This window comes from Pimephales promelas, chromosome 14 (genome assembly GCF_988280905.1).
Source record: "Pimephales promelas chromosome 14, fPimPro1.hap1.1, whole genome shotgun sequence".
In the NCBI taxonomy this organism is placed as follows: domain Eukaryota; kingdom Metazoa; phylum Chordata; class Actinopteri; order Cypriniformes; family Leuciscidae; genus Pimephales; species Pimephales promelas.
In genome coordinates, this window is record NC_142782.1 from 19875065 (window position 1) to 19900786 (window position 25722).

The window sequence follows — 25722 nt, forward strand, 5'->3', positions numbered from 1 at the left end:
TTATAATTATTTAGATCAGCTGTAAGAATTAACTTGATGTAGGAGAATTAATACCACAACCAAAGAAATTGTTTTATTAATTCCAAGAAATGTTCATTTCCGGGGTTTGATATCATTGGTTCATAATCAACGTTCTATTTGTTTTCATGATAATCAAATACAAACACACAAATAGAGAGATAAAAATCTAAATGTCCAATCAAATTTGAGGATTTTAACATTAGAATGAAACATTCATTATACAATCTAACAACACCTCGCTCTTATTGACATGAAACTTATTTTGATTTTTCAGTTAAAGACTTTAGGCTGTTGTAATGTTCAATTTGGCATTTTTGTTCTCTATAAATTTTCTTTACAACATAGACGAATCAAAACATTACACAGTGTTCCACATAATCCTAAATAAAACAATAATACTTCATGTCATCATTCACATGTCCTGCAAGATTAAGCTTGACCTTGCACTTCGTTCTGAATTCCCTTATGCGAAGTCTCACGACAACCCTCCCCCATTGCACAGCTGGTATTCACTATAAAAAAAGATCTAAACAAAATCAGTCAGCGGATGAAATCTGTCCAGCACAGAAGAAAGGGTCTAAAAGGAAGACACTCCCTTCCCCAAATGCCACGGGCTCAAGCTTCCACACAATGCTCCTTTTCAACATTAGCATTCCAGAAAGTGACTATACAGCAATAACATTTTATGAGGAAACTGTATTTTTGGAAGAACACAGAAAACCACTTTTTCTGAAGTAGGTCAATATGGTGGTGTAACACAGCTGGAACAGACTGCTAGATGAAAGCTACTCGGTGGATAAAATTGAACTTGGTGAGGTGTTTTTATTTTGTACATTTTTGATATTTTAGTAAATTTCAATGCCATTTCAGCATAAATAAATCAAAACAAAATGCAATCCATACAAGGCAACACTTTAGAATACTGTATCTTACTTACTGCATAACCAATAAGGAATTAATGAAGAACTATTAGGCAATTCTTCATTAACTACTTATTTACTGCTGTTAACTACTAAGGGATGTGTTAACTAATCAGTATGCAATAGAATTTTAGAATTGTGTTAAGTTACAGTTTGTTATATTTTTAACGTTTTTTATATTTTATATACAGTACTGTGTGTGTTTTCCTCAGCATAGATGAGTAAATTCATGTATTTTATGCAACAACTGAGGGGAACTGAAAATGTAGGGAACTTATTAGTAGATAATTCTTCAAAAATGATTTAGAACCTGGAACAGTATTCTAAAGTGAAAATATAGGGAACCATCAGTAATTAATGAATAATTATCCAGGAGTTATAACATACTTATTAACCTGAAACCATATTCTAAAGTGAAAATATAGGGAACCTATTACCAACAACGAATTGTATTTTATCTTTGTAAAATACACAATTACTCGTTTAAGCTACATGATATCTTCCTTTATTTCAGATGATATTTTGTTTTAACATGTATACTGCCAAGATTTAAATTCGTTTATCAAACATTTTAAAATCAATTTTAAAAGTAATTCAAGTAATCTACTGGTAAAGAAGTAGTTAATGAAGAATTACCTAATAGTTCTTCAAAAATTCCTTATTAGTTATGCAGTAAGTTATATTCTAAAGTGTTACCAAATATAATTTTAGAATACTATTCTTTCAGTATTTTTTTTTTATTTTTATTTTGCATGCATATTCTGGAAGAAATGAAATATTACATGCGAACCCTCTGTATTTCCCTGTAGACATCATCATGGAGACAAATCACTGTGTTTTTCACATCTTTCTCTGCATTTCTCTGATCTTGACACACTGGGACACAAGTTCAGCTTGCCATACAGGCTCTCAGGTAGAATGTGAGAAAGCCCCATTTGTGCCTGGTTACAACCTGGCGGGCGAAGGCTTTGATGTTGTCACAATGCGCCGTAAAGGGGCGTTTTTGATCAATGTCAAGTCACACATGGACAACGGCACTTGTACGGTCTGCAAGAACCGTTTTCAGGGAGGGCAGATGCAGAAACTTCCCTCATCCGTGCTAGACTGGCGTCCCTTCAGCCGCTGCAGCAAACAGCTTTCTACTGCTCTTCATCATTCTGTTGACTCCCTTATGAAGAGTTCAACATCACTCATCAACAACAACTGGGAAATGGACCTTAGCCTTGATGACATTGGAAAGGCGATTTTGGGAGGGAGCCGCTCAGATATCGCTAAATTTGCCCATTATCAGAATGCAATGGATAAGGCAACATTTGCCCTCCATGAGATCAGTTGCACATATTACAGGTAAGTACATAGGAGTTTGATTCATTTAGAATTGTATTTCTCATGACTTTTTGGTTTAACTTGTCACAGATTGGTAACAATTGGAACTTTTCTTAATATATGTGTTTCCACTGTCAAGCCAAAGGCTATGCATTTCCACTGTCACTTTTAGGACTTGATCTGGCCTTCCTTTGGGCCAACGGCCAAGGTCTTTGGCACGCCGAATAACTTGGTCCAGACTTGGAGTGGTCATGAACAAAGACAGGGTTTACCTGAGTCAGACATGAGATGTTTAAAACCGCTGCTCATTTCCCATGTTATTAAATCAGGCTACCAGCTAGCATCAAGATTTAAGACATTTGAAACAATTTTCAGTTCAAAACTCACTTTCAAACGGTGATCAGAATCCCCATCAGGTTGCAAGGAAGTTATTTCAAACGCTTGCTGGAGTCTGAAAGTGAGATTTGAGCTGAAAATGTGGTCAAATATCTTAAATCTTGAAGTTAGCTGGTTGCCTGACATAACTTGGGAAATGAGAAGCAACGTTGACCCTCCCCTGACTCAGGTAAACTCTGCCTTTGTTCATGACCACTCCTCAAGCCCCAGTTGGACCACTCTGGGCCAAGATAGGCAGGCCAAAAATCCTGGCAGTTTGCACTGAGGAAGCCCTGGAAGTGACCGTGGAAACCCGACTAACCCTGCCACACACTATCTCATTTTATTTAGGCTCAAAAGTGGGAACATGGCTAATCAGTATCCTAATACCTTTATTTAAAATTTAAGATATCAAAACGACTCATTTCAAATGATATATAAACTTTTTTTTTGCAACTATATTTGGGAAATCTTTAGCCAGTGTTGCATGTATGAGGTAGCCTACATTGTCCCCCAAATTTTTCAAAGACTTAAAGCAAAAAAAAAAAATGTTGTGAGAAAAATAACAGTGTCAGTAATAAGAGAGTGCAAATAAAATCGATCTTACAATTACTTTACCCAAATACACTTTGATTAAACTAGCTTACATATCTGCGTCATTCGCCTGTGTTGTGTGCATGTGCGTGTCACGCATATGTCACGTATATTCACAGAGAAGTTGCTCCAGCTGGAAACGAAGGTTTGTTGTCATGACGAACACGAATTAGTGACCATGGATCATTCAAAGCTGCAAGCCTCTGGTAAAATCACCGGTTGTAAAAACAAAACAAATTTTGTATTTATTTGTCCATCTGATAAGATGTTCTATAGCCACATGTAGTAGTACACCGTACCTCTGTAGAGCTGGAGCGCAACCAAAATACTGTTCCTCCGCAAGACACATGCAGTTTTCTTTTTAGCCGCTAGAGGACAATTATTGGCTCTGACGTTATGCACCAGAGAAACTTGGGCGCAGTCATCTTTAGAATATTGTCTTCGAACTTCCGGTTTTGCGGTCGCTCTGTATATTTCTATGGCATCGCTGTCCAGGAGTAATTAGCTGGTGAAGTGGATTTACTTATTGTAGAGTTAACAAAAGTTATCAGGAGCATTGTAATGTTTATCATAAGCATTGTAAAGCAGATGTCTTAACAAATGTCGACCAGGATTTTTTTTTACAAGCAGTTCATTCATACCTATGCAAGATCGCTGACCGGAAATCAAAGACCAGAAGTCAAAAGACAACGAGCGCAGAGCTGAAAAGGGGCGGGGCTACATAAGGTCTATACAGTCGGCAACGCGTCATAGTTGGGGGGCGTGGTCGGCGTGGGGGAAAGCAGCGCGACCATCCTATGTATTTGAATGACAAAAAGTCATATTGCGAGTCATTTATGCCTGCCGACCGGCAACGGTACATTGCAAAATTAACTGTAATAGGTTATGATTGCCCTTATTTAATTAAAAACTGGGTCAATGACCCAACCAAATGGCCGGAGGTGTCGTTTCCAGACTATTGTTATCTGGTTGAATCTCCAGACATCGCGGAAGCTGCAACACAAGCCTATTACTCAATCAACTTGCGTATAAGTTACTATAAGTCCATAAAACCATGTCACTTACCAATTGTACGCATGCTTCACTCCAAACTATTAATCCTTTTGTAAAACGGTGATCAGTAGTAGTAGCTACGAAGTTGCAGAGGGACTTTGCTGACAGTTATCCGAATTCTCACAGACTGCAGTCTGATAACCTTCAGCTAATAACGCTAATGTGACTGAGACATCCCTTATGAAAAACAACTAAAGGAATCTTGTAGTATTTTAGGACAAAATATTATAGTAACGTGAATACTATATGAATACTATAGTATTTTGGGACATAGCCTAGAAGTATAGAGGTATTAAAGAACATCACAGAAGTATTATACACTACTATAGAATACTAATAGCCATAGGATTACTATAGTTCTTTTTCGTAAGGGATGTAAAGTCAGACAAATCTGGCCCACTGCCTAATACGAGTTAAACATCTACTACTATATCACACAGGGACCTCTACTCACACAGTAATCTAATAAGATATGATTAATTTTGCCATTTTGTCCTCCTATCCGGTTCTGCATGTATGTAAGAAAGGCTGTAGAACTTCAATTTATAATTTGTTAGTTTATTGGTGGTACAGAAAACGACACCGCAACTCTTCGGCATGATTGTCCCATGTATTTCAATGAGCGCCAAGGCAATGTTTTCCCCCACGGGCTAAATTCACACCACGTGACGGGGCGTTCCCGGGGGCGTTCCCAGACCAACCGACTGTATCTATACTACAGGGGCATGGATTACTTGAATCTGATTGGTTGAGGAATGTTATAAGGTGTGTAATTATTTTTAAGGGAAACGCACGGCTAAAGTATTTCTAGGCAGGTCTTGATCCTTTGTTGTAGTCCTTAAAACGATTTCTTTAAAAAGCAAATATCTCCCCTTGCTTCGAACGTAACTTTGCAGATGTTTATGCTCAAACAGCAAGATTACACACTAACTAAAGTTAGAAAAGTGAAATCATAATCAACCACCACTTTGAAAGCAAGCTGCAGTGCAAGTCAATTATTTGAATGTCAGTTTTCTTTTCCTTGGGAAATTTAGGATTACATATGACGAGGAAGAAGCAGCATTATCTCAAACATGTTTTGATTTGCAAGCAACCCTCATATGACCAAACAATTTAGTCATAAAACACTTATAAACCAAAAATCAATTTTATCTAAAAAAACAAACAAACCCTAAACATGCTTTTCTAAGTACATTCTTATCATGTCCCTTGACCAAATAACTCAAAAATCACATAAGGAAAATTACAGAATTTTTAGAAAACACACTCAGAATCTGCTGACTGATGACTTATTTGTTTGTTCATTTACAGTTACAGAGTTACAAATAACCCAGAGATCAGCACCGAATTTGCAAAACATCTCCAGCAACTTCCGGCACAGTATGAAGAGAAAACAAAAACCCTGTACCGAAGGACTATAGATACGTACGGCACTCACTACATACGTCAAGTCCATCTGGGAGGCCGAGTGAGACGGGTCACGGCTTTTCGAACTTGTCTCGCAACCCTGAAGGGCTTCTCTGAGACGGATATCAAGAACTGTCTGAATATTGAGTTAAAGATGAATTTGGGGTTCCTTCCAGCTAATGCCTCTCTCTCCAACAAATGTACTCAAATCCTTAAAGATAACATGAGCATGGGATTCTACCAGGGCTTCATGACACACAAGATAGAGGTGCTGGGAGGTGAGAAATACTTTCCAGACCTTGATTTAAACCAAAGCCCAACTGAAGCGTACTTAAACTGGATGAAGAGCATACATGACAACCCTGATGTTATATCATATGCAATTTTCCCTCTCCATCATCTGGTGGCTGACCCTGAGGTTAGTGCCAATCTGAAAAGTGCAGTTACAGAGTATATTGAAGAGAACATGCTTTCTGTAGATCACAAGGAGAATCAAGGATGTTCTCAGACACCAAATCTGGACAACAACTGCTGCCCTATGCGAGCCAGCCGTGGCAGGTTAGAAGTGTTGGTGCAGAGAGCCGCAGGCCTGAAGGCAGATCTGTTCACGCGTACTGACGGTTACGTGAAAGTTTGGTACAACCATATGTATGAGGAGACTGAAGTGGTTATGGACAACAATGATCCCGAATGGAACATCAGCTATGATTTTGGATCAATTGAGTTTGGTCATGAACTCATATTTGAGGTGTGGGACAGCGATGTCTTTTATAATGACATGGCGGGGAGATGTGTGGTCAGACCTGAACGTGGGACTCACTCACACAGCTGTAAATTAAAGCGTGGCATCCTTTATTTCACCTACTACGCTTCATGTGATGCTCACCTGACTGGACCTAGGTGTAGCAGATATGCACCAAAAACATAAGATCTTTTATTTGTATAAAACAAACTGTAATTATAAAGAATATTCTGCATATTCATTTTGTAGTTAAAGATGAGACATTATACACATTCACATGTATAGAAAACTAAATAAAAAATAATCACATTTTCATTATTATTTTTGGTATATTTCACCAACATTTATTGTGTTCAAATTTAATGACTCATTTTGATGTTGAAGACTTTTAGAAGATTTGTTACTGCAACTCAGAAGACAGAAAATAGGGTAACACTTTAGAATAATGGTCCGTAGTTAACAAGTAGCTATCCAGGAAGTAATAGGTAGTAATGTATTAACACCAAACTTAATGCTATTAACTAATATGGAAGCAATATTAACTAAGCAGTAAGTAATAGGTAATTTAGTACAAAGGTAGTTCCTTGGTAGGTATTTGATTATTACTAAAGAAATATATCCTCATTGAGAACTACTTGTGAACTAAGAAATAATAACCAATTAATTACTAATCACAAAAGTAACGTCTAAAAAGTGAACAATTGTGGGGGTTTTACTCTTAACATGGTCATAACATTTCAGAAATGTGTGCCTCAAATGAGTTCTTTGTGGAAACCAGTTTGAATATTATATCCCCCAAATACATTAGCTACAGGTTGAGATTGTGCCAACTACTCTTGCCAAAGGATGGACGTATGTTCTCTGTTTATTTCAAACTTAAACAGAGCAGTCCTAATAATGATGTTTTTTTTTTAAAATAAATAATTAGGAAGTGATGCTGATTAGTTCACTATTATGAGCTCTATTGAGCGTGTTACAGTAACTGCCTGAGAAGGACTTCTCTTAAAGGGTTAGTTCACCCAAAAATGAAAATTAAGTCATTAATTACTCACCCCCATGCTGTACCAACCCCGTAAGACCTTCGTTCATCTTCGGAACACAAATAAAGATATTTTTGATTGAATCTGAGGGCTGGATCACTTTTCCATAGACAGCCTGAGGGACTGCCTCTTGACGGCCCATAAAGTCATTAAAATAAAAGGTTTAAATATTCCATGTGCCTACAGTGGCTCAACTATAACTTTATCAAGCGACGAGACTACTTTTTGTGCGAAAAAAAAACGTAAATAACGACTTTATTCGACTTTCCATTACTTCCTTATGGGCGCATGCGCGAGAACTGAGACGAGACCGTTCTTCTTCGACTACTTTTTGTTACCGGCTGCTCACCGCTTAGGAGTTTTACCGCCCCCTACCGTATAAGATGACGTACTGATATAGCCGGAGGCGCAAAACGTTCTGTTTACAAGCAGTACGTCATCTTATACGGTAGGGGGCGGTAAAACTCCTAAGCGGTGAGCAGCCGGTAACAAAAAGTATTTGAGGAAATTGGCTGCATTTATGTTGCAATAAGCACAAAACCACATCTCCCAGATTACAGTGTTTGTTAGCATATTAAAGCCTCACAGAACCTGTACAGCATTTGTCAAATATAAAATTAAATAACTTGTATTATTTGTGAAAAATGTTAACTCCTCAATAACTACTCAAGCGTTACCTTGTCATCCTGCAGGAACTACTAGTGATGTGATCCATTATTTTAAAGTGAAAAACATGCAGGTAGCCGATGCATATCTATATCTGTCTCTCTCTCTGGTTTCTGGTAGTACACGCGATCTGACTAGTACTTCATCTGTGGTGAAAAATTGCTCAAAAAGCTATTTTTGGGTTATTCCCAGCAGAGTACGTCCCTGGGCTGGAGGTCCAGTAGAACCGTAAACCAGCTCAATCTCTTCCATCTCAGATAGGGGTATTACTTTTATTTTATTTTTACTCTAAACTGTTTTAATTATTCTTATTTATATTGATTGTTTTAATTGCTTCTATCTAAATCACTTTGAATTTACATTGTGTATGAAATGTGCTATATAAATAAACTTGCCATGCTCAAATTGTATTATATCTCTTGATCTGTGTTTATCTCTTGATTTTTAGTATTTCATTCGATCTGTGTTGTGTTATTGTCGTATTGTTGTGTTTAATGTAGAAATTAGAATAACCCCGCCATTTTTAAATAGTTTGGCCAGAGATAGTTACTAAACTTGCTACTGTTATGGCAACTCCGAAGAACTCGCGTATGAGATAGCGTCAAGGCAGTGTCCTGTAGCGTCGCCATGACAACCGGGTACTATTTGTGGTGGTACTGTCTGTAATGGAAAACTGAGCGAAAAGCTAGTCGAGTCGAGCTGGTACTGGTAATGGAAAAGCACCATAAGATTGCCACAAATACTGTAGCTGTAATAACAGAAGGTGATCGTTTTTGGGAGAGAGTTGGACACACTAAGATGTGCCGACTGGCAAAGCCTGGTGAGATTATCTAAATCATGGATAGTAGGGAGAAAAGGCTGGTGTAGCTGTTGGTTCTAGTTGCTCTTGTGGTTGCAGGAACCATTTTTTTTTTTACGAGGAAATTATTTTGGCCTCAGGGTAAGCAGAGAGAATGAAGAGCTTTAGAATGTGGCCAAAATTATGTTTTCTAGATAATTGCTTTTTACTTAAGTGTTTGGTGTAGTCTTATAAGTGAAGTGATAAACAAAATTGTAACCAATTACAGTGACTGTAAAAAAAAAGGTGTAATATAATTATATATTTTCTTTATCATCATACTACTTGACAGGTGTGTAGTGTCTTGAAGGTTTTTTTTTTATTTAAATTGAATTAACATATTTTTACTGCATCAATATAAATAAATTCACCCTTTGTATCAGTGCCTTTTTAAACTTGAGCCTTTTCCAGAAACAAGTTTTTTTTTTATTAACGTGCTCTCAATTTCTGTTCAAATGTTCAATGGCTTTAACTACCTTTTCAATTTTTTTTTTTTTAATGAATACTCATGCAGATATTTTAGATTTTAAAGAATCATTTTTATCTAAAACAATTTAGACTAAATTCATTTAGAGTAAATTCATATATTTTTATTTAGAAAAACAACATTAAGGACACACGCAGAACAACAACTTTGATAAGGTACAAGTGTAACAGAAATATGTTATTTACAGCAGGTCTGTAATCTGGAACCAACTCGCCAGTCCTGTGGGGGCTAAACCCCCTGGTACAGTCATTCAGATGGCACATAATACAGTGTGGAAGATTAACAAGTACCGTATAATAGTAATACAGTACCCCGAGAAATACAGTCTCCTCTATGGCCAGAACATTTGACCAAGATTTGTGTGTATTAAATAACTGACCTCAAATATTTGAACATTGGAAAAACTGCTCAAATCTTCAAATCCCCATGAAGTAAGCTGGTAATCGAAAGGCCAAGTTTATGGTTTCAGGTTGCTGTTAGCACTTGATGAGTGAAGGGAAATCCACAAGCAGCTATCGCTCCATGTTCTTTAGGTTTCAAAGGCCAAGTGAAACTTTGAGCAGCTCTGCCATTTGTTCAGTCATAGCACCGTCCTCACCTGAACAAAGCGACACAAGTTTATTAAAGAGCCTTTAATCTATAGTGGTTAATGAACTACATGGTGATCAGTAGAGATTTCTTTAAGACTCCAAGGGAAGCTCAGCTTCCCCTATAAAATGTCAAATATGTACTATTGTGTTAACATTTTATTGACTAAAAATGCGTTAGAGCGCGTTCATCTCAAAGACAAGTTTGTTCAGAATCAGCTACATATAACAGGTCGGTTGACTCGATTTCCTTCTCATACGTTCCCGTAGCAGCACAGTGCATTTCCCTTTTGAAACCTAGTGTCCATTGACTTCACTGAAACTAGATGGTTATTGGATTAAATGCTGCGATTATGTCCAGCCCACGGATGCTCGGCGTCTCTGGGGGTGAATGGAGTGGGCTGGACTGAACTCCGGGCTTCTATGTGATGATTGGAGGGTCTGTTGAAAGACTGCATCTCCTTTTGATTGACAGCGATTTTGTACTATAAAAAGTTGCCGATGCTGAAGCTATTCGAGCTCAGCCCCATCGCGGATTTTGCAAGTGTAGTCGAAAGAAACTGCGGGATACAATTTCTTGGTATTTGCTCGACAAATTTGCTAATTTTCATCAGACACTCTCACAATATTGAGATACATTACAATGGTCCGAGTACCAATCATTTTATACGTTTATATTTTTATGCATTTATAATTTAACAGTCCAACAAATTCTTGCTTCAGTACAACAATAATAATTTCATTCACAAAACTTGAAATAATATGAAACTTAATATTTTTCTCACACATTATAAATGTGTTTTTATAGATAAAAATCTGCAGCAGCCCTTATATTTCAAAGAATACTCGAACATTTTTAACTAAATATCAAAATGAATATCCATTATTCACATAGCACATTATAATGTTGTGATGCCTAAATATGTGAATCATTTAGAACTACTGATTTAGTTTCAGGTAACAGTTTTTATATATATAATGCATTAGAGAATGTATTAATTATGCCTTTTATTGCTAAAATTTCAGTAACCAGTTATAATATAGCTATTCTTTGTTATGCCTTTTAAAAGTATAATTCATTAAAACACACAAAAAACAATAATAATGGTCAAGTCACTGGAAAAAATGCCTAGTTGGTATGACAGGATCACTTGTCATGATCATTGATTTTTTTTTATGAAAAGGAATATGGGGCAGAATTTACGCAAATAAATGGACAATCTTTATGATGTAGGCCAAAAATGAACTTCCCCTCTTTGAAAGACCAGCAGCCGCCACTGACGGTGAGCGAGTAAACATTTTAAATTTTCAAATTTGTAACCTGTGGGTCTGATAGAGTTAGTGTGCAGACACTCACCATCATCAGTGGTCATGTCCTGCTCCAATTTTAGCTTCTCCTGTCCAACACGGAGCATGCTGGCCTCAATTGAGTCCTTGCTGATGAGCTTGATCACCTGCACAGTTCTACAATGAAAAAAAAAAAAAAAAAAAAACACATGATGAGGAACTAAATTTCCTTTTTTGTTCATGGTGACCTCCATTTCATTGTGTTGACATCAGTGTTGTGTAACGTAACAGTAACGCAACTACTTTCAGGTAAAAAGTGGTGCAATGAGCTACTACAGAAAATTTGGTAACGAAACGTAGTTTCTTTTTCAACGATACTTTTGCCAGGGACAGATTTGACAGCGATTGCCATCTCCGTAATGAATGCCTACAGAGAGAAATCCACATAGGGCCTAATGGATTACATAATCAGAAAGTAGCCTATTTCTTTTCATTTCGAATTGTTTCGTTTAAAGACATTTCTATGAGGCATACGCTGAGTTTCGGTTAATACTTGCCTCACAGACATGACAAATAGGCCTATAGACGGTCAAAATATGTCTACTTTTAAACAAACAATTAGTTTGATTATGTAATCCATACTGCAGGAATGACGAGTCAGCATCACCACATTCATCTTAGCAGCCAACAAACTTAGTAGACACTTGTTTATTAATAAACAATTAAAATATCTCCTTGCTATTTTTTCCCCCCCAACACATTTTTTCTTTTGCCAGTGCTTTGCAGCAAGCTTTATGCATGCTGAGCACTAGAAATATATCCCGCCCCCCCGGTAGCCTATATTTAATTCAATTCACATCTATTTTAATAGAATTTAATACATATGTAGTACATATAATTTCAAAGCAGCTTTTCTAGAAAATGCATGCATCTAAGTATCGGATTACTTTTTTTTTAAGAAGTAACGAGTCACTACTTTTTAAAAGTAACTTCCCCAACACTGGTTGACACTAACCTGGTTTGCCCCATTCGGTGACAGCGGTCCTCTGCTTGTTTATCATTAAATGGATTGCAATCAATATCATGCAGTATGACTGTGTTAGCCGAGGCCAGATTTATTCCCTGGCCACCAGCCCGGGTCGACAGAAGGAACACAAATATTTCAGGACTTGTATTGTATTTGTCAATGAGACCAATCCTAGAGAAACAAAGAGAGTTGAATTAGATTTAGCATTAGTTCAGAAAAGCAGCAAAATAGGGCTGGACGATATGGCAAAAAATAGTCAAAATATATTTTCTGTATCAAACATTATTAATATAGATCACAATCTTCATTTACAATTAATGGGGAAGGAAATGCTTTCCACATATTTGTTAGACCTTGAGAATGAGTGTAAATGTATCAACTTGCTTGCTCATAAGAGTAGCTACATCTGTGAAATCCATTTAGGGGGATTGTGTTTTAAGATTTAATATAACTTAAATCAAGCTTAAAATGTAATCAAATGAAAATATAACAATTGATTTAACCAAAAAAGATCTTGGTAGTATGATATTCCTTAGAAATAATAATAATATTACTTTGAGAAGTACATTTTAGTATACAGTATTATATATTTCTGTCATCAAGTCTGTCATAAACTTTTATTTTGATTGTTTGTTGCAAAAATCTTTCAGTTTTAGTTTCAGTTTCATTGTGCAATTGACTGTAATTTTTGTCAAATGAAATGGTGAAAAGCTTGAGAAGTGACTCTCAAAGCAGCTCTGGTGATAAGTTCATGCATTTAGGCCCTTAGCATTAGAGCATTTGTTAAAAAACACCATGAGCTTCACATGTATGAGTTAATATATCAGACACACACACACAAAAAAAACAAAACAAAACAAAAAAAAAAAACACAAAAAAGGCTGTTAGATTAATCCATAGAGTAAAAACATGTCCAGAGCTTATTGTTAATGATGTAAATTTTAAATCACAATCTTGATATCAATTTATCGCCCAGCCCTAGAGAAAAAACATGATATTATGCCACATTCAACTCAAATCTGTTTAGTTGGTCTAGATTTTGTTTGTTTTTTAAATTTTGGGAAATCACACACAAAGCACAGCAGCATGAACAACTGTCTAAATTGAGTTATTAAAATACGAATCGATCACGTTGCTTTCACAATGAACTGACTGGTGAGTGAGTAGTTGTGTAGTACTATTATTATTTAAGTTTATTGCCAAATCAGTGACTGGAGCGAGTAAATATTTAAAATTTTCCTCTTTGTCATGACCAAGTTATGGCTGCCACAGTAGATACAAAATCAATTTAATTCAAATTTACTGTATAAACGATCACATTTTATTACTTTCCATGTAACAGCAAGGATTTTCAGTCCTGGAGATCAAATTTAAATTGAGTGCAGTGCAAACAAAGTGATATAAGATAGTAAAGCTCACCTCTCCGCCATGGGAGTAGAACCATCTAGTCGAACAAACTGATGATCAAGGTTCTTGAGCAGCATTTCCACAATGTCCAGTATCATGGTGAATTGACTGAAAAGCACAACCCTGTCACCCTTGGGGTAAAAGAAAGTTATTTTAAAAACATTAGCAGCAATAAACCACAAACTTCACCTTTGAGTGACACCTCACAGTGAACCATGAGACTTTAAACAGCATCAAGACAAACCTTTTCTTTGAGCTCGGCGAGCATCTTGGTTAACAGCGCAAACTTCCCAGAGTCCAAGATGAGCTCTTTATTCAGCTGAAAATTGCTAATGGAGCAGTACTGCTTGCATAAATTATGCAGCTCAAAATCAGACATCACTTCCATGTCCTCCTGGATCAGTGCAGGGTCGGCATCATAATGTGACGGCTCCTAACATAAGCAGAACCATGTCAGCTCAACCTCTTTGACATCAAGGTACAAAATTCAAAGACCCCATGACCTTATCAAATGTTTGTGATTTAATGGATAAGGATATGTGCAAATGTTTTATTCAATTTCTTGAATCTAGAAACGCATGTATTTTCATTAAAAAAAAATGAAAATTAAGTCATTAATTACTCACCCCCATGCTGTACCAACCCTGTAAGACCTTCGTTCATCTTCGGAACTCAAATGAAGTTATTTTTGATTAAATTTGAGAGGTGAATCACTGCTACATAGGCTCCTAAAGGATTGAAACTTGACGGCCCAAAAAGTCATTGAAGAAAATGTTTAAATATTCCATGTGACTACAGTGACTCAACTATAAGTTTATCAAGTGACGAGAATACTTTTTTTGCGGAAATAAAACAAAAATAATGACCGTATAACGACAGCATGGGGGTGAATAATTAATGACTTAATTTTCATTTTTTGGGAGAACTAACCCTTTAAACGCCTATAAATGCCCAGTTTTAACCTATTGTAATGCTTGTTACATCTCATTTAAAAGAGTTGAGCCGGATACTCGGCTGAAACGAGTATCCGGTATGGATAAAGCACTTTTGTCGAGTACAAATATTATACGAGTAATACGAGTCAATATCTGTGCTCGGATAAAAAAAAAGAAAGTAATGTTGAAATTAGGGCTGAGCGATATATCAATATAAAGAATATATATATATATTTTAAATGTGATATGCAATTAGAGTTTGCGCTTTGATCCTTGCTCCAAGCAAGCTGCTGCGTGCTGACCCAGAGCTCTCTGCACTGCTCCTCGCACCCCAGTCACTCCTTTTCCACTTTGCGTGCTTGATTAAAGCATGTTATGTTATAACATGAAATAAAGTCTTTCACCTCAGCAAAACGGACTTTGTCCTGTCAGCCGTTATACTGTAACGTTAGTCGTAGCGCACACTCAATTGCACGCGCAAATGCGGCGGCGCGCGCTGGATCGCCTCACTGTATATAAAGTGCAAAAGAAACTACGAGCATGCAACACTGTTACGTTGTAAATAACACGAAATAAAAACAAAGCAGGTATGATTTTAATTCTATTCACCAGGAGGAGTTTCAATGTTTCATTAACAGTATTGTGTATTCACCAAGGTAACTGTCATGTCTATATTAACCCCTAATGCCCCTATTTTTCTTTGTGTTATTTTTTATATTTTTTAAATGAATGTAATGGCTCATACCAACGTTGTATTGACAAAATAAATAAACCAATTAATAAATCACAATTACAATTCCAAGGGAATAATCTGCAATTAAGATTTTTGTCATAATCATGCAGCCCTAAGGTGAAGAAACCTGTTAATTATTTATTCATTTGATTTTGCAAATGTTCATGTTTCAATAAAACTACTTGTGACATGTCATATTTGGCTTTGACTGAACATTTGCGCTCACTTTGCAGAAAAAATATCGGGATATATTTTGTATATTGAAATTCAGCCTAAATATATCGGGATATGACTATTGGTCCATATCACCCGGCCCTAGTTGAGATGAAAACTCTTGTTCGTTACATTTTACTTCATATTTGCAACCACATGTGTTGTATTCATTGTTGCAAAACTTGTTCTGTAGTTCGTTTGTTATCGTGATCAAAACCATTGATCTGAAGCTCAATGCTGATGCTGTCATGTAAATAGTTTTCTTATCAGCAATAAATATAACAATTTCTGATCAACCCATATCAATTGCATGCTTAAAATAACATACCGGTTAAAGCCCCGCCCATTTCAAGACTACCCGACCCACTTCCGGTTTAGGCCCCGCCCAGTCCGAGTACAGATACAGATAATTCATATGGTTATACAGATAGATACAGATACAGATAATGCTGTACTCGCTCATCCCTATTTAAACTCCCCTTGAAAGTTTGCTAATGGCCACCCTTCTGAAATACGTTTTTAGAGATACAGTTCAATCTTTATTATTCAGCCTCGCTTACACATTAATCTCCCAGTCCTCACCTTAAGCATGGCTTTACTCATGGCAGCCAATTTGTCACTGGTGTAGTACTGGCGGTGCAGCAAAGGATGATTAGCCATCTTTCTCAGCTGCATCATCACATTACAAAGCTCCCGCTCTGAGTACAAGGAGATGAGAGGAAGTGTGAGACAGGTGCTCAGAGATAGGAAAACAGTTTTCAACATTCCTATGTTGTTTTACAGATCCTCCAGCTGAGAGGGAACCAGTACATCATGACAGCTAGTGTATTTGTCAGATCCAATCTCAATACAATTTAGCCAAACTAAAAAACATTGTGCAGAACTTCTAGACAGCATGTTGGCATAAAAACTGAACAGCACATACTGTCTCCATTTGGAGTCTTCTTGAGTTTTTTGAAAAGTTTGTCATACAGCTTCTGCTGGGCATCACTCATGGGACACATTTCAATTTTCTCCACTTTTGGTGGAAGCTGTTTCAACACCTAAAATGACATTTGCAAAGTCACATAATCAGGCAGGGCAAAAAATAAATATATCGGTCATATAAAATTCTACCAATATTTTCACCAAAAAGGACCACAGATCCATTTAATTTTCATGGATGACCAATTCTGTCAGATTTTCTCAGTAATGAATCAGTCCTGTAATGTATACATCTCTGTGCCAATATATAGTAACTTAACAGATATCAAAGATCAGATTATAATCACACTGGGGGAAAAAAGGGTCTACCTCACTCTTGACTCGTCTCAAGATGAATGGCTTCATGATGAGTTTGGCCTGCGCGATTCTCTCCTTGTGAAAACTGCTTTCCTCTTCTGACGACCTCTGAAAAAGCAGATCTTCTGCGTGAGAGTGCGTTCCTTCTAGGTATATAATTACTTTTTCCTTAAAACTGGGCAGCATTTAGATTCATTTTTGAGAGAGATGGCATATATACAATTATTTAGCCATAATCTGTGTTCTGTCTATACCGTAGAGAACATTTTGGAGATCTGTGAGGTGCTGCTAGAGAACATAGATGGCATGATGAAGTTCAGCAGGGACATTAGCTCCAGCAGGTTGTTTTGCAAAGGTGTTCCAGTCAGCAGCAATCTGTGCTCAGCCTGTAGAAGACAGACACAAATGACCGTGTACAAAGAGATATACAAACAACTCTTCTACCCTCCTCGTCATCAAGCAATTCCTAAACTACCCCAAAAGAGGGAGAATGGCAAGGAAGAGCTTGTGTCTAAAATGTATTGACATTAATCAGGGATGTGATTGTGCGAGTGAAAAAAGCAGGAATTTTTTTTAAGAAATGAAATAAACTGTACTCATAAAGGGAGCAGAGAATATAACCCATCAAGCTTTGCATGCGCTATGCATAAATTACCTTTTACGTGCATCCAATTAGCAATTTTGTGCCGTAGGCTACACACAGTTTTTTTGCCAACCAGATGCACATATTACTTTTGCAAAGAGCAAGCCTAATAAAAGCATTCGTGTTATAGGCCTAGATCCGCAGTGCCAGGAACGAACGTGAGGCTGTCCATAACTTGGGTCAAGCACGAGTTTAAACACACAAAACTCCCGTAAAAAAAAAAAAAAGAAAAAAAAGAAGAAATGTGCAACATGAATCTCTTACATCGAATCTGCACTTTGTTGTTTACGATTGTTGCGATTGGTTATAATGCTCAACGCTGCAAAACGAAATCTGATTGAAATGCCGTAGTGAGATGGATCGAATTAACATTAAGTATTGTAGTTTGTTTAACTAATATTATCACTTAAACATTCTATTATATTAATATTTTGAAACAAATTCAAAAGACTTTCCCAACTTCTAAAGACCCCCCACCACCCCCGATTTTATTTTTATTACTGATCTGCATGATTCACGTGGGTCATGATTTTAGGCAGAAATAACGAGAATTCCGGATTAATCCGGAAGAATCACATCCTTGAAAAATATTTACAGCACAGAAGACTGCTTGTACTGACATTGATGGCCATGAGGTGGCGGTAGCGCAGCGAGTTCATATTCTTTAGCATGTGGCCTTCATCAAACACTGCATACTTCAGCCTCAGCTTGCGGAACAGACTGCGGTCATGGTCATTCCCTATTGTAAGATTGTAGCTAATACAGATGAAAAAAGAAAAAAGGACAGGCAAGTGTTAGCACCACTGAATACAAAGTCTGGTGTGCTTTAACTCAGTACACCAATACATAAGGACAGTCTCACAATTCGCAGTCATCTTACTTACGTGGATACTATGATGTTGAATTCAATCAAACCACTGAGGATGTCTTGTCGCAAATATCTGCGGTCTTCCACAGAACCTACAAGTTTAAGTACAAAAAAAAGAGGGGGAAAAGAATTCTGTAGTAATTTATGGTGGTGGAGTCTGAGAACACATTGAACATCTAGGATTTAAAATCCAATTTACTCCTTGAAAATATTTATATATATATATAATATATTTAGATCAGTTGATAAAACTTTTTTTTCTTTCTTTTTTTAAAAGGGCTTTCCTGGAAACTAACTCACCATAGTAAATAAGCACTTTAAGACTAGGACACCAAAGACCCAGCTCACGAACCCAGTTATCTGCAAAGAAAAATGGTGAAAATCATCATCTCATGTAGCACTTGAGAGCACAGTTCAGTTGCTACATTTCCATGAAATAAGCGTCACTTACCCAATGTGGACGAGGGTACGGTAATAAGATGAGGGCCCTTGATTCCTTTTTCATACAAATGAGCCAGGAACGAGATGGCCTGAATGGTTTTACCCAGCCCCTGTGCAAAGATCAAATTACTTGAAACCAATATTATAGTCCTTTGCTTAAAAGGAATCAGTAACCTCCAAGGATCATTTCACAACACCATATGAACTGAAAAGGACAGTGACTCACCATTTCATCTGCTAGGATGCCGCTCAGGTTGTGCTGGTGCAGAAGAATCAGCCACTTCAAGCCAATCAGCTGATATGGCTGTAGTTTTAATCTAACAAAAAAATATTTTCCATTAAAAATGAAATAACCTGATATATTAGGTGTGATAGTGAGAACAGATAATGAGCTCACTTGCTGTTCAGGACTTTGGGTTGCTTGATGGAGCCCATGCCCGCTTCTATGACCTGGGTGACATCTTTAGTCATTTTCTGTGCAATCTTCTCACATCTTCCCATAAGGTCTCGAACGACTTGTCTCTCCTTAAGCACCACCTTGCAGCCATGTACAAGCTCTATAGACAGCCCATTATCCTTATAGAATTGCTCTTTCTAAAAGGAGAAATACAATTAGAGATTTTCCACCATAGGGTCAATTGGTTAATGTAATGGAATTTACGTTCTATTACAAATGGGGCTTAATGACGGTAATTTTCCTTTCCAATCGGTTGTTACCGTCAGTTAATGTCATTTCACCAGCATGAATCCCCTGTCTTGACTACAGATAGCGGGCATTTAGTGCATGGAATGGATTGGTGTTTTCCTATTTTGTAACCAAATCATTTAAGTAGTTTTTAACTTTTTTAAAACATTAATTTTAATTATTTTAATCTGTCAGCAGACAAATTCTCAGGACGCCACTCAGAATAAAAAAAATAAAACCAGCTGAGCCAAAAACAGAATTTTACCCAAGTTTAATTAATCTTTGAATATGAATAACTGCCTAAGCAGCCAAAAGATCTAATGCCCTTTGAGGACTTTAAGCTTCATTCTACCACAATAACAATTAAGAGTGACAGTTAACATGGCAGTACAGAGAGCACATTAAATTCTTACCACATCCTTCCAATTGTTGAAAGGCCTCAGCGAAATGATCTTCTGGGCTTTTTTGATTGAGCAGCCAGATATCAGAGCAAGCTCATCTAGGGAAGCCTCTTGGAGAAACTTTATGATCTTGTCCTGAAGACTGTCAGAGACTCTGTCCTCATCCTCCGAGTCCAGATCATCAGAGATACTCTCAACATCACTGTCAATCTCATCTTCATCCTCAGATGCACTGCTGCCATCAGGAGGCAGTTCATTGCCTCTCTTCCGTTTAAAGGATGCGTTCTTGGTCGTGCTTTTGTTGACTGCAGATATTTGTGTTTTTGGAGTAGACGCACTCGAGACTTTTGACATGGGAGACGGTGCTGCTGTCAGCCATCTTGACAGACTAGACGAGCTGTTGAGGTTTTGTAGGGTCTTGTCATTTTTTTCCCTGGAGTAAGAAGATTTTGACTCTTGCTTTCTCTGATCTTCTGGTGAACTTGAATCTAAAAGTGATAAATCATGGATGGCTTTAAGTCAATTTATTCACACATTGATATTTCAATTTGGACTAAAATTAAATCTTCAAATGTAGCCAAAATGAAGAAAAAAAAAAAAAAAAATCACCTGTTGATGAAAACACAAGCAGTGATCCCAAGGCATTTTCATAGTCCCAGTCATGCTCTCTCAGGACATCCCTCAGGACCTGTTGGAGAAATTGAAGAGACAAACTTACCAGAACATCCCAGTGCTCTTGCATCATGACTACAGTATGGCTTCAAACCTTTAGCCTACCTCTTTTTCAATATCAGGTAATTTCTTCTTCATCTTTTTCAATAAATCCTCCTGCCTCTCTCTGCTTGGCTCTTGACTCTCCCCATCTTCAGAATCTTCATCCTCCTCAGATTCTGAATCTGAACCCTAAATCAACAGCGAGTCAACAGCCATTTTAAAGGAAGTTCTCCTTATTTACCAAGTGAGAAAGATATCAGATTAAAAACATCCGATTCAAAATGTCTTACTACAATTTTTCTCCTCTTCTTTGGCTGATCATCATCATCACCATCGCTATGTCCCGCTTTGCCTTTCCGTCTGCCTGAATCTGCATTAATAAAACAGTTTTATTTTGAATTTAGTTTATAAATACAGTACCCCAATAATAAATCGCCTTTAATCTGCACAAACTATAACTAGCGTGATCAGCACCTTGGTGCAACATATGAAATTATGGTATCAAATATCCCAAAAAAAAACTAAATATGCACTGTATACATACACACACACAGCGCAGTTATATCCGCAGACACTACGGATAATTTATGGGTCGGGCGGGTCAAGTAATAAAAAAAAAAAAAAACTTTACAAAAATTGCGGATTGGTCATGTGTGGATGAGAGACAAATCATTAATTTGTTGATTTTAATAAAGAATTCTTATTTATATGCCAAATAAATTATTTACCAATAAAAAAAAAGAAAACAAGGTGAAGTACTTTTCATTTCTAAAGTATTTGAGATTATTTATAACATACAGCCCTTTTTGTCAAATTTCCAGAATATGTATAGAAATGAAGTAGGAGGATTGGAATCCACTGCTGCTTCAATGTATATGTAATGATGAGTATTTATAATAAAGTATTAATCAATATTTTTCCTTCTAAATATTAAATGAGTTGAATGACTTCTCTAGGCTTTACTTTGTTATAGAAGTCACCAGTGTGATTACTGAAATTCTTTTCATGTGTTTTCTAATGTCTGTATTTGATATCTGAATGCCGTAAGAGTGCTTGCTCATTTAGCCCGGCTTCCAAAAATGAAATAGGGATTTGTTTTGTGTTTGAGAAAGGTCTCCAAAGTGTTGAAACATAAAGGGGTCATTGAAGCCAATAGTTTAAGGGACCATTTCTTTGTTAAAGCCTTACTTTCCAGTTAGACTAAAGTTTAGCTATCCTTGAGAGAAAGAAGGCATTATCTTGATGTTTTGAGACGACTCTCCTGTTTATAGTTAGAGCCTGGTCAAATCCAACCTTGGAAAAGCAGAGTGTCGGTGTTTCAGCTGCATAATCGTTGGAGATATGCTTCCATCTATCTGTATATGTGTGATAAAAAAAAAATATTTGTTTATCTATTTCTTCAACAAGTGAATCATTCAACTTTTAAGCAATGACGTAGCTCAGACCTTGGAAATGGTATAACTGCTGTGATCTTTGTAACTGTAAACAAGGTGGCCTACGAACTCCTGTGGGAGTCTTGAAGCTGACTTCTGCTGATAAAACTTCAAAACTATATTCGGTAGCTTTTCTTTAATTTTCTTTTATAATTCTGACTCCAGGTCTTCATTCTTCATATCTGGTTCTGGGTCTTTGAGGCCCCGTCCACACTACTGCGATTTCGTTTAAAAACGGAGAATTAAAATGATTACGATCTCCGTCCACACCAGCGTTTTATCTGCGTATTAGAAATGATCTCCGTCCACATTAAAACGACTGAAAACGCGGGTCACGTGACCATTCACCAACAATAGGCATGCACGTGCCGGTGCAAACAGTGGTTGACGAATCAGGGAAGGATACATCATGACTGGTGACACCCAATCATAGAGCTGAGCGTCAGCCTCTGCATCAGCATTTCGGAAGTCCTCCGTTTTGCCTCGTCTACACTAAAACGCCCTCCGGAGATTCAAAACGCAAAACGGAACTGCAGCGTTTCTAAACTTCTCCATTTTAGGTCTGCGTTTTTCCCATTTTAGTGTGGACGGGAGGTGCAAACGTGGCAAAAGGTCTCTCTTTTCAAACGAAAACGCAGTAGTGTGGACGGGGCCTGAGACGTTATACCTCTTAAAGAAAAAAAAAAAAACACCTTTACCTTCATCCCCATAAACCATTAAGCAATGTGCTATAGCTCCCTCCAGTGTGCTGGTGCTCTCAACCACCTGTCACAACAAAGTTGCATAACAGTAAATTTTCACAATGCAAACTGCATTCACCTGCTTGAAATACTAATTTTACACCGAAGAGGGACTCTTTACCTCAAGTAGATCTTTCTTACTCCTCTGAGGGAAGATCTCCAATAGTTTGATGATTCTGTCCTCTATGTCCTCGTTCATTTGGTGCTTGGACTCTGATGTTGAATCCCTGTGAAGTAATTATATGTTAATTGCAATTATTCCTATATGAGTTTCAACAGAAAAATCATTATTAACAACTGAAAGAAATTAACATTTAAAGAAAATGTAGCTTAGAGAAGATGCGTTACACAGGCTCACTTATGACAAACTCATAGTCTTGCTTACTTGTCCATCTTGACAACTTTGTCATCAGCAAATTCGTCCTCCGATGTGTGTATTGATGTCTTGCCTGATGCACATCGACCATCTGTCCTTCTTTGGTGGGCTGGAAAATAAAATTGTATTCATTAAATCAAGACAACATTTTAGTTGAATTCACCATCCTGTCATGTTGCAAAAATCAGTCACAACTCCTAAATATGCCAACCACAAAACAAGGGTGTTGTTGAAGATAAAACCTTATACTAACCACTGAGAAAAATGGAGAACCCACATGCATGGCTTTACTTTACAGTTAGCTACAGTACAACTAAACTTGTATGTCATCTCATATTAACACAATCACATACAAAAATAGAGTTTCTTTATGGTGCCCCCGACATGCTGTCTAGGTAGGAAGCTCACTGGGTTTAGAGCATTACGTTAGCCATTATTATTTCACGTTACGCTGAACAAAGCCCAGGCGGGAGATGTTTTCTTACCTCGTTGGTTCTCCTTATCCGAGCTGGATTCATCCAATGATTTACCGCGACTGTCGACTGCATTGTCCCGTTGGAAACGGAACCGGTCTAAGTTAAAAAAGCTCATTGTAACATCAATATTTTCCGTTTGAGACTCGTTTGTCTCGCGCAAGGCGCGACCAAATCCACCGTTGACGCTCGTGCACTTGATTCTGTTCGCTGTTGAATTATTCAGGACAGTGTTATCGATTTGATATATAGATACAACAACAATAAGTAACCTAAATATATAAATATGTGAAATACCTAAGACTTAAATTATTAAGCATTGGAGCATGACAGTGCGGTACGTAATGAATAACAGCTGCCTTCCCGCCACCGGCTGACACTCGTCACTTCCGGTTTTCAGCCAATAGAAATACAGCGGCTTTTTTTCCCTTTAAATTTTCAGTCAGGATTATTAACATTAAACTTTACGATATTTTTACAGAGATACAATTATGGAAAAATAAAATGGAAAATGTATAAATTATAGTATTGTAGCCTATAGCTACATAAAATATATTGAGAAAATGTAAACACTAAATAAATGTTACATAGATAGAAGTAGAATACATGTTGTGCTAAAATGTTAAAATAGACGTTATACAACATTTTGACATGGAACGTCACATACTTTATTACAAAATACAGCACTTCACTCATCCACTAGGTGACACCCATAGACTGTAAAAAAGGTGACACCATGGTAAAAAAAAAAGAGACAGAATTGGATTACAAAGCTATATGTCCTACGTGTCCGTTAGGGGGCGACAGTGTGTCTGTTTCTGACAGAAAAAGCATAAGAAAGCCTGACTAGCAACAGGTCACTGGTACTCTTGCAAAGCATTTTGTGAGATTCTAAACATATATCATATTACATATCATGTCAAGATCACATTTCATTCTATTTCCACATGCAATTGGTTAATTTAACATTGGAATAATTTGGGTTACTGAAATCATCTGGGTTACTGACATCAAACAGTGTGCTGCTGCAAAGCATGTGCTGCTATCTCAGTTTTATACAGCGGTGCATGCACAAACTATCATTCTTAATACACCTACTGGATTTGGATGAAGATACTAGCTGTGTAATAGGATTAATGATGAATTTACAGTGGAAATTCATACGTATAAACAATGATAATTATAAGAAAAGTTGGCAACCATCCACATACTGTAGAATCAATGTCAAAAGTACATGTACGCAGTATGCAGTCCTGAATTGTGCTGAGTATTGCATGCCGCCACTCTGTCTCCCTTTCCTTGTCACTATGGAGATTCCTATAACTTACACTAGTGCCATGCACACAATGGGCACACTGACATTGAGTTTGATCAGACTCCTGACCCTAAACAGCAGGGAACTGAATCAGGGACCCCAGTTAGTTTACTGCAGTCTCATAGGCAGGCATAGCATAACATTAGCAAAGTAAGTTACAGCATTAGACAATGTAGGCTATTACAATGAAAATGTACCGAAACATTATGATAGTGACAACGTGTGTGCCATAATGTTTCTGCAAACTTACATCAAAAGCTCTGCAGGATGGAAGTTAAGATGGCCAGAATCCATCCATGCTCATTCTCATCAGTTTACTGTGTCAATGGCTTACATAAGTGTATGACATCCCTATGGAAGTTTGAGGAATTGTGCTCAAGGTTGACCTACCATCCTTGCAGACTTGTCACTTTGTCTGTCACTATCCAGTCGCCATGGCTCCCTGCTTGTCCGAGACCCGACGGCGGCAGGGAGTACCTTATCACCGTGGCAACATGTCTGCGATTTGGCTCCTTCCCACCCCCTACAACAAAATGCCCGCCCATTCCAAAAGACAAGATCATCACAAAATTAATTGCCATTGTCTCATTCTACATTCATTAGACATTGTCCAGGAGCTGTCAAACAAGGCTTGCAAAGGATGGACGAAACGTGCAGATTAATTATGATGATTTATGTTGGGATAACTATGGTT

At 37.3% G+C, this 25722-nt stretch overlaps 2 protein-coding genes across 2 annotated transcripts; one reads left to right on the plus strand and one right to left on the minus strand.

The window, feature by feature from the left end:
• The first annotated feature begins 327 nt into the window (after positions 1-327).
• Positions 328-8554, plus strand: LOC120484403 (perforin-1). Its single transcript, XM_039679543.2, has 3 exons — positions 328-832; positions 1751-2288; positions 5601-8554. Exons 2-3 carry the CDS (start codon positions 1759-1761, stop codon positions 6622-6624), a joined length of 1554 nt encoding a protein of 517 aa, XP_039535477.2. The 5' UTR covers positions 328-832; positions 1751-1758; the 3' UTR covers positions 6625-8554.
• Positions 8555-9550: 996 nt separating this feature from the next.
• Positions 9551-24106, minus strand: smarcad1a (SNF2 related chromatin remodeling ATPase with DExD box 1a). The gene is made up of 24 exons (XM_089119555.1): positions 24011-24106; positions 23726-23923; positions 23250-23349; positions 22986-23091; positions 22823-22889; positions 20982-21061; positions 20755-20880; positions 20587-20665; positions 19990-20465; positions 19289-19485; positions 19118-19208; positions 18902-19001; positions 18751-18810; positions 18467-18542; positions 18203-18338; positions 17194-17325; positions 16952-17047; positions 16584-16701; positions 16241-16356; positions 14022-14210; positions 13790-13908; positions 12359-12541; positions 11414-11520; positions 9551-10067 (listed from the first exon to the last, which is right to left on the minus strand). The coding sequence occupies exons 2-24, from the start codon at positions 23829-23831 to the stop codon at positions 10006-10008; spliced, it is 2922 nt and encodes a 973-aa protein (XP_088975681.1). The 5' UTR covers positions 23832-23923; positions 24011-24106; the 3' UTR covers positions 9551-10005.
• Positions 24107-25722: the final 1616 nt, after the last annotated feature.